Source organism: Mya arenaria, chromosome 13 (assembly GCF_026914265.1).
Source record: "Mya arenaria isolate MELC-2E11 chromosome 13, ASM2691426v1".
NCBI lineage: Eukaryota > Metazoa > Mollusca > Bivalvia > Myida > Myidae > Mya > Mya arenaria.
Window position 1 is genome coordinate 18,435,900 of NC_069134.1, and position 9,554 is coordinate 18,445,453.

The 9,554-nt window shown below is 35.8% G+C and overlaps 1 protein-coding gene across 8 annotated transcripts in view; it reads right to left on the reverse strand.

The window, feature by feature from the left end:
• Window positions 1-9,554, reverse strand: part of LOC128212988 (uncharacterized) — a 47,694-nt gene that overhangs the window by 34,478 nt on the left and 3,662 nt on the right. For 5 of the 8 annotated variants that reach the window (XM_052918437.1, XM_052918438.1, XM_052918435.1 and 2 more), the window contains exons 2-4: window positions 8,243-8,871; window positions 6,298-6,588; window positions 3,370-3,546 (exon numbers count right to left, since the gene is read on the reverse strand). In XM_052918437.1, coding sequence (XP_052774397.1) covers window positions 3,370-3,546; window positions 6,298-6,588; window positions 8,243-8,449 — 675 coding nt within the window. In that variant the 5' untranslated portion in view covers window positions 8,450-8,871. Of the gene's footprint in view, window positions 1-3,369; window positions 3,547-5,824; window positions 5,858-6,297; window positions 6,589-8,242; window positions 8,872-9,017; window positions 9,144-9,554 lie in introns of all 8 variants that reach the window. The other 3 variants (XM_052918436.1, XM_052918441.1, XM_052918443.1) reach the window with 3 other exon arrangements.

Sequence of the window (9,554 nt, forward strand, 5' to 3'; positions counted from 1 at the left end):
TGAAAAAATAATTTAAAGTAGACATGATTGTCTTTAATTAAAAATAAAATTTGTGTGATTTTCTCCAAAAGGACTCCTACCAATAAGCTGTTCTATCTCTCAAGTCAATTCTGGGCTTTGGCAATAAGACAAAGAGAGTATCGGGATTTACATTTTAGGCAATTGTGCACAGACTTCTGGATCTGTTTATGACAAAGATTGCTCACTGATTAAATTGATTTCAATAAAAATAAATGCCTTACATGAAAACTTTTATGAGTTTTATTTGGACAAAATTCTCCTTATGCCACAACATTTTGACTTTCAGTTTTATTAAACAGTCTTTCTTATGTGCCAAAACCAGAGAAATTGGCCACTGCAATATAGAAATGGTTTCATATCCTACAAGATCCAACATTTTTTTGCTCGACTATTCAAAAAATAAGGAGAGCTATTCTACTCACACCCTGAAAGCGTCATACCATGGTTAAGGTTTTGCATGTAAGCACCTTTAAGTCATTATCTAAAAAAAACCACCATCTGTTGGAAATGCATGTTGCATATAATGCAAACTTTGCCCCATTATTACTTGATTTAGAAATTCCGGTTAAGGTTTTGCATATAATACCTAAACACATTAAAGTCAATATCTCAGCATCTACTGATATATTGCATTGCAACTGTATACAATCAATTGCATGTATGTTCACTCTTTCTGCCCTAAGTCATAATTGCCCTTTATTATTTGACTTCTATTTAAGGTTAAGCACAAATAGCTCAATATCTCAGCAACTACATCATATATTGCATTGAAACTTAATACAGGTGTTCTCCATCATCCATCATACTAAATTAATCAACTAAGATATCATTATTTTGCATATAATTCCAATTATGGCTGTTTAATTATTGGACTTAGAAATTCTAGGATTAGCATGCTATCTTATTTTTAAATTACGTAATCCATGCATGTTTTACTAAAACTTTGCACTCCTTAAACTTAGAAGCAGAGAAATATTCGAGTGGGCTGTCTCTGTGACAGCTCTTGGCATATAAATACTACTGTTTGCAAATAAATCAGTTAATCAAAGCATGATTGCAAAGCCAATTTGCGCCTAAGAGACCGTCAATTTGTACCACCACAGCAGCCACTTTATGTCAGCAGTCGATGTCTTTGACATATGAAGTTGATCGACAGGCTATAGATGTTGCACTTGACTATTTGAAATTTGATTTTGACTATTTGAAATTTGATTGATGGATAAAGGGAGATTACAAGCCAAGACCATTCAATGCATCAAAACCTTGAAGTGCTAAGTTTATTTGCAAATAGATGTATTGCAATTATACTTATAAAGCAGAATCTTAAACAGGGAAGCCAGCTTTGCTGAAGAGTACTGGTACTATCTTAGGACGGGACCATAATCAGACGGAATACTTTCTTGGGATGGTCCTGTATCAGACAGAATACTTTCTTGGGATGGTCCTGGATCAGACAGAATACTTTCTTGGGATGGTCCTGGATCAGACGGAATACTTTCTTGGGATGGTCCCAGATCAGACGGAATACATTTTTGGGATGGTCCTTGATCAGACAGAATACTTTCTTGGGATGGTCCTGTATCAGACAGAATACTTTCTTGGGATGGTCCTGGATCAGACAGAATACTTTCTTAGGATGGTCCTGTATCAGACAGAATACTTTCTTGGGATGGTCCTGTATCAGACAGAATACTTTCTTGGGATGGTCCTGGATCAGACAGAATACTATCTTAGGGTGGTCCTGGATATCAGACAGAATACTTTCTTGGGATGGTCCTGTATCAGACAGAATACTATCTTGGGATGGTCCTGGATCAGACAGAATCCTATCTTGGGATGGTCCTGGATCAGACAGATTACTATCTAAAATGGGCCAGGTCCAGAATCAAACAGAATACTATCTTGGGGCAGGACTGGCATCAGAGAGAATACTATCTTGGGACGGATCTGGGATCAGACAGAATACTTTCTTGGGATGGTCCTGGATCAGACAGAATACTATCTTAGGGTGGTCCTGGATCAGACAGAATACTATCTTGGGATGGTCCTGGATCAGACAGAACACTTTCTTGGGATGGTCCTGAATCAGACAGAATACTATCTTAGGGTGGTCCTGGATCAGACAGAATACTATCTTGGGATGGTCCTGGATCAGACGGAATACTATCTTGGGATGGTCCTGAATCAGACGGAATACTATCTTGGGATGGTCCTGGATCAGACAGAATACTTTCTAGGGATGGTCCTGAATCAGACAGAATACTATCTTAGGGTGGTCCTGGATCAGACAGAATACTATCTTGGGATGGTCCTGGATCAGACGGAATACTATCTTGGGATGGTCCTGGATCAGACGGAATACTTTCTTGGGATGGTCCCAGATCAGACGGAATACTTTTTTGGGATGGTCCTTGATCAGACAGAATACTATCTTGGGATGTTCCTGGATCAGACAGAATACTATCTTTGGATGGTCCTGGATCAGACAGAATACTATCTTGGAATGATCCTGGATCAGACAGAATACTATCTTGGGACGGTTCCTGGGTCAGACAGAATAATAACTATCTTGGTATGGTCCTGGATCAGACAGAATACTATCTTGGGAAGGTTCCTGGATCAGACAGAATACTATCTTTGGGCAGGTCTGGGATCAGACAGAATACTATCTTGGGGCAGTTCTGGGATCAGACAGAATACTATCTTGAGGCAGGTCTGGGATCAGACAGAATACTATCTTTGGATGGTACTGGATCAGACAGAATACTATCTTGGGATGATCCTGGATCAGACAGAATACTATCTTAGGGTGATCCTGGATCAGACAGAATACTATCTTGGGATGGTCCTGGATCAGACAGAATACCATCTTTGGATGGTCCTGGATCAGACAGAATCCTATCTTGGGATGGTCCCAGATCAGACAGATTACTATCTAAAACGGGCCAGGTCCAGAATCAAACAGAATACTATCTTAGGGCAGGACTGGCATCAGAGAGAATACTATCTTGGGACGGATCTGGGATCAGACAGAATACTATCTTAGGACAGGTCTGGGATCAGACAGAAAACTATCTTAGGATGGGTCCAGGATCAGACAGAATTCCATCTTGGATGATTCCTGGATCAGACAGAATTCTATCTTAGGGTCTATGATTAGACAATAGTGGGAACACTACTTTAGATGAGCTGCACATAACTTTTAAGTGTTCTGTCATCGTATACGATATACATGCATTGGTGTCCAGTAAGTTCAGTGGTAAGCACATTCGCTTCTCACCAAGGCAACCTGAGTCCTATGTGAACTTTCAAATGTGTTGTTTTGAGTATGGATTCAAAGGTACAAACCTCTAGCTGCAAGTCTCGTATCTCCTTGTGTGTGGACAGCGGGATTCTGCTGCGTGTACGCCGAGGGGAGCCACGGTTTTCCGTGTCACCTAGCTCATCTAAAAGCATGCGCTCCTCAAGGTCGCGAAGGTCACGGTTCCGTGACCGTTTCTCCTTCAACTGACGTAGCTGGTGAAGCTTGCAAACACCCAAACATACACCCATACAATACTTGATTGGTGAGATAATCAATAAAGATTTACAGAGCAGTTTTTTTTTCAATGGCAATTTTATTTCAAATCTGTCTTTGAAATCAGCACTAGTCCTCCCCCCCCACCAAAACCATTACGACACTAATCAAAATATAAATTTATCAGTTAGCCATTATTATTATGTATGTTTTTAGTAATCATTTTCTTTTTCATATTAAAATGAATTTCAAGCAAACCACATTATAGGGCAGACATGTTCAATAAAAGACTGATTTCAAAGATGTGAATTTCAATGCAATAAACACAGATTATTCCTTACACAAACTAACAAAGAAATACTTTAGATGTATATAAAAGCATTACAATAAAAGTTCATGCATCTTACATAATAAAATTGTAACATGTTGTAAGGGTGTTCAATAGGATTCTAGCAATTCTATGAATATACATGTAACAATATAGTCGATCATTGTGAAGGCCACTTAAAAAAAAAAAAAATAAGAATATTAAATTACGGTCTCGATTCATAAAATATTTGTTGATACAATCATTTTCAATCAACATTTAAGATGAATATTTATTTTTTTAATAAAATGCAACAATTAGAAGAAAAATTATTTTCAAAATTAACTTCTATACAGGTATCACAGTGGTGATGAATTCCCCGATATGCCTGCCTCGACACAGGAATGGTTAAATCTTGTATTTTGGAATTAACAACATCAGCATGTGCATTATAAAACTGACCAACGTTCTGCTTTTGATCTTTCAGAATAACATATATTTTTAGATCACCTTTTACTTATTCAAGGGCCATAACTCTTGTAAAGGGAAGACAAATGTCACACAAATTGCAGGTGCACAAGTTCTCGTACTGACCAATGTTTCATCTGTGTAAGTGCAATACTTTAGGAGCTAAATGCAACACAATTTCTTTCAGACCAGTTTTAACTTAGTCAAGCGCTATAACTTTTCCTAGACAAAGTGAAATGTCATCCAAATTGAAAGAGCCTACTTTCAAATACTGACCATCATTCCTACCAAGATTTATGTGTGTAGATGCAATACTTTAGCAGGTACATGCAACACAAGATCCTTCAGACTATTTTGTCTTTAAATATTTATGGCCCTACATTATAACCTTTGTTGGACAAAATATTTTGTATCATTTCCAAAAGCTAACAAAGAATCCTATGAAGTTCCATGTATGTAGGTGCAATTCTTTTTGAGCTAAACACTCACACTTTGTGTCAGGGCAGAACAGAACATACGCAACTCCAATATAGCTCCCTGATTATAAGTATCTTCCATGGTCGAGATTGTAAGATAGATTCCTTCCAACCTGAGCGTAGGGTGTTTTGCGGAAACAAGGGGTTGGGTCAAACCTATCTTACACGAGCAGCTATGGTAGATGCTTTTTCTCCCACCTCAGTTAAACAAAATAAAGTTAAAATGTATTTTTTCGCTATAACTCTTTTGTGTGTAGAAAAATTAATTTGCATATAGAAATATGATATTTGTGGTTGTAATGGATATGCCCGCAGTGATTCTGATTATCGGTAAACCTCGTTTCTGCAAAACACCCTACGCTCTGGTTGGGATTAACCTATCTTACACTCTCCGCCATGGAAGATACTTATAATCTGGGGGTATACTTACATACAATAAGTTTGTTTCTTGTGGCCCAAACAAACAAAACAGAATGGGATGTGGCACTTTACAAAACAAAAAGCAACATTAAACACAAACATGCAAATACACAAATGATGGGTGCTAGCATTTACGATCTATTTGGCAGGGATATGCAGTGTATATTGTGTCAATTCCCCTTAATACTTATACTTGTGTTGTTACCTCCCTTATCATCTTGTTTGCCAATGCCATTTTAATATATAATACTATCTAAGCAGTTACAAGTTTTATAAATACATGTAAATATAAGATGTTGTTCAAATATTCTGGAGGGTTTCAATATACACTGCAAAATACCCTTCAGGTTTTGTTATTTTGGAGCCTACTTGTATCATACTTAATTTGAAATTAAATTTTAATTAATGTTTTATTAATCTAATAAAAATACAAAATTAAGATAAAACTACATGATCTGTATAATAAACGGATTGGATTACGTTTTAAATAGAAATAATACAAAGAGGCAAAATCTTTTAGAAAAATAGGTATAAATTTTACATAAATTTTATACATGAACAGGTAGGCTTATTTCACAAAATCTGAATATTTAACATAACAATGAATGCCCTCACCTTTTTGTTCAATAACAATGAGTCAGAGAGTGGCTGAAAATGACATCAAACACAGTGAAAATGTGCATTGACAATTCTGCAAGTCCTCCAAACATATCAAATAAAATTCAATACAATTGTGAATAAAAAAACCCCCATACAATTCATTTGAAAGGTGCATTTAAATCTTATTTAAATTAAATCTTATAAAAAGAACATTATCATTGTAATGAAGATAGAATTCAATAATAAAAACATCTATTAAAGGAAGAGAGAATGTTGAAATATGTCTTTTTATAAAAGAGAGAAGAAAAGAAATCATACAACAACAAAAATAAAAACACAAAAATACTGTCTTTTGAAACATAACTAAAGTAAAATGACGATTTCAAGTGCATTGTCATAGAATGATGTCCCACAAAATGCAGTGCTTTATGCCGTGTACACCACCCAGACCCCCACTCCACAAGCACACAGTGGGTGCACATGAGTACCTTCTCTTCCACTGACTTGGGGGAAAGGATTAACCTTTCCTGCCCTACAGCCAGTCCCCCCTCAGCACCCTGGGGCTGGGCAGAGGCAGACCCCATCCCATCCCCTGTCTCCATCAGGGGTCGGTGGAAATTTATAGGGACATCTGGAGATTCTATGGGCTTTGTCGGAAAAAACATCTCCAGACGAGACAAGGCATGTGGATTAGATGCCTCAGGAGTTTGCAGGGTTTTGATAAGGTGTGGGGAATAATCAGTCCTCTTAACCACCGAATTTCCTTTAGGTCTCAGTTTCTATAATATTCATTTTAATGACGTAATTTATTAATTAAGGAAAAAAAAGTTTAATATTATAGAGTTAATACATGTAAATCAACTCAATATTACAACAACTTGACAATACCCATGAACATAACTAAAATCAATTACCACATTTTTTTTAGGGACATTTTCTTAATAATTATGTCGCAAACAGTTTAACAGCTGATTGACAAATAGCTTAGAAAACATTTTTTTTTAGGGACATTTTCTTAATATGTCGCAAACAGTTTAACAGCTGATTGACAAATAGCTTAGAAATCAAAGTGAATTCCTAAGCTGGGCAGCAGTAACCCTGACCTACAGAATTGTCCCTGTAGATATGTCAATGTTGTACCAACATTGGGCTTCAAGTCACACATATCAATACAACTTAAAGACCCCCCTCAACTCTGACTCTTGCTAGGCTCTTTTACAGGTGATATTATTACACAACACTGTTCAATAAGGCTCAGTATGATATACATAATACAAATATGTTTTAATTTCTAAATCATGTCTTTAATTAAAATGTTTGAGAATTGATATTTACAAACTAAATGATATGTATGTTCTGCAATGGCTGTATATATGTTCTATATAGAGCTAAAAAAATACAGACCCATTCATGTTCAACAATATAGGGAGTCCGAGACTCCTAAATTTAGGCCTGGCTGCCTATTTTCTTTAGTATGGCAGTTCGTGAGACTCCTAGCTTAATATGCCAAGAAACAAAGTAACAATAAATTGGATATATAAGTATTCTTGTCAGTTGCTGAAATCTTCATTCAGACTTAAAACCTTGCAATATTTCTGTTTTCTATTTGACATTGAATTCTATCAAAAAACACTGGACACCTTGATTTTTACTCATACTCTTAACTTTTGTTAGTAGGTAGTCCCACAGACTCCTATGCAAAAACAGTCTAACAGACTTACACTGCCCATGTTTTAAACCAATAATATTGATACTTAAAGTAACATAGAATTTAAGGACCATTGTTTATGTTCACAGGTTTAAAAATATTGCCAAACCAAACATCCCCTGCAATGGCTGCATTTGATATTTATTTAACAAATATAGCACAACAGTAGTTCAAATCAAAATAAGGATATTTTTTAAGAGTCATATTCAATCACAGAGCAAATAAAGCATACAAAAGAAAATTAATACATCAAAATTTGGTCCATTTCCAGTATTATTCAATGCAGAGAGACATTCTATTAGTTTCATAGAAATATCCCCAAGAGGTCGATAATCAGTACATTACAACATACACTTATCATGTTATTCAAACCATAATCTATAGCAGAACCCTTCAATCAACAGAACAAACATTTCAAAATATAATCTTCAATCAACAGAACAAACATTTCAAAATATAATATAGAGTGTTTTTAAGGAACTACACAATTAATTCTTTGTATAAATTAAGGGTTTATCCCTTCCACCTCCTTCATTTTTGAGATGCCTGTAATTATTGTCATCATTACCTTCAAAATATTTAAAGATTACCATCAGCTGTTGCATATTACTTAATCATTAACACGATTTAAGAAAGTACTATAGCTAGAAACAATTGTTTCTGTGTTCCAGCAAGGCAAATAACTTGCCTATGGGATGAAAAAATACACAAGTTACTGTTCTTACCCGATCAGCAGGGGAGATAATTCTTCTCGGGGAGGTTGATCGTAGGCCCCGTCGTAGCTGGAGGTCATCTGGATCACTGAGGCTGCCCACACAGAACTTTTGTTTGTGTTTTGACAATAGGTGCTGCGCTTGGAAGTTCATGTGACACTCGCGGCAGCGATACATTCCCGCCATCCTGGAGTTCACAACAACGTCTGCCTGGTACATTCAAAGCCAACTGCACTGTTTTATGTTGGGTTTTGTACACAACTCATATGATAAATGTCCTGAAAGTCTCTTAGCAGTCTCTCCTGAAAGGGTCACTAAGTCATCATGTTTTTTTTTGCCACTTATCTATCGTATACATAAAGCAGATTGGAGAAGTAGTCAACTATTTATTACCTCTAACTGACAGTTTCTTATCTTCTGTGAATGTTGACAGGACTATCTTTTCCTAGAGTAATAGAGACAATCTTCTGTTTGTTTAATTCTGATCTTTAAATCTATTAAACCTCAAACTGATTGAAACACAATTTCTTACATGTTAACCATCAATCCAAGTTCACACCTTATGTCCGTAAATTCAGAAAATCATCCAATTTTTCAGCAACATGTTAATTCATGTCTCTGGAATCTGCTCAATACGGTTTCTGAAATCATAACATCAAATAAATATTACTGAATGCCTTCTTACAAATCTCCAACTTACATATGAATACACTTTCAAATACTGTAGAAAGCTTTTAAATACTTCCAAATAAGTTCTTTATATCAATATATTGACAAGTATACTAACCCTCCTCTATTGACAGAATTTAATTGAATATGATCTCTCCTGAAATGGTTGTCAATGGTGTTTGGGCTTTGTATCGGGATATTTGATGTCAACCAAGTGATGTGTTGATATCGTGGTATGACATGCCTGCAAAGTTAATTCTGCAGCCTTTACGTTGAGATTTTTGAACTTTTGAAGTCTGTACGTCATATGAGCACTTTCAATGTACCTTTTTACTTTAAAAAGAATTTGATGGCATTTAATCATTGAACTATTTTGAAATTATTTCGATACCTTGATAAGCAAATTTGCAATTCATACAATGTCTTGTTTTAGTGAGAGTTTAAATTCATCAAATATCACAAAACCAGAACAAAATTGACTGCAAATGAGGCAAAACACTTTATATTTTTTTCTAACAAAATGTTGTGTGTACTTTGTTAAAACATTTTCATACTATGAAGTTGGCATGAGTTGTGTCGAAGTACAGCTCTGTGCTTTGGTTACAAATAGCACTACTTAAGTAGGGAACGACCATCGTTGAAAAACCTCTGTTTC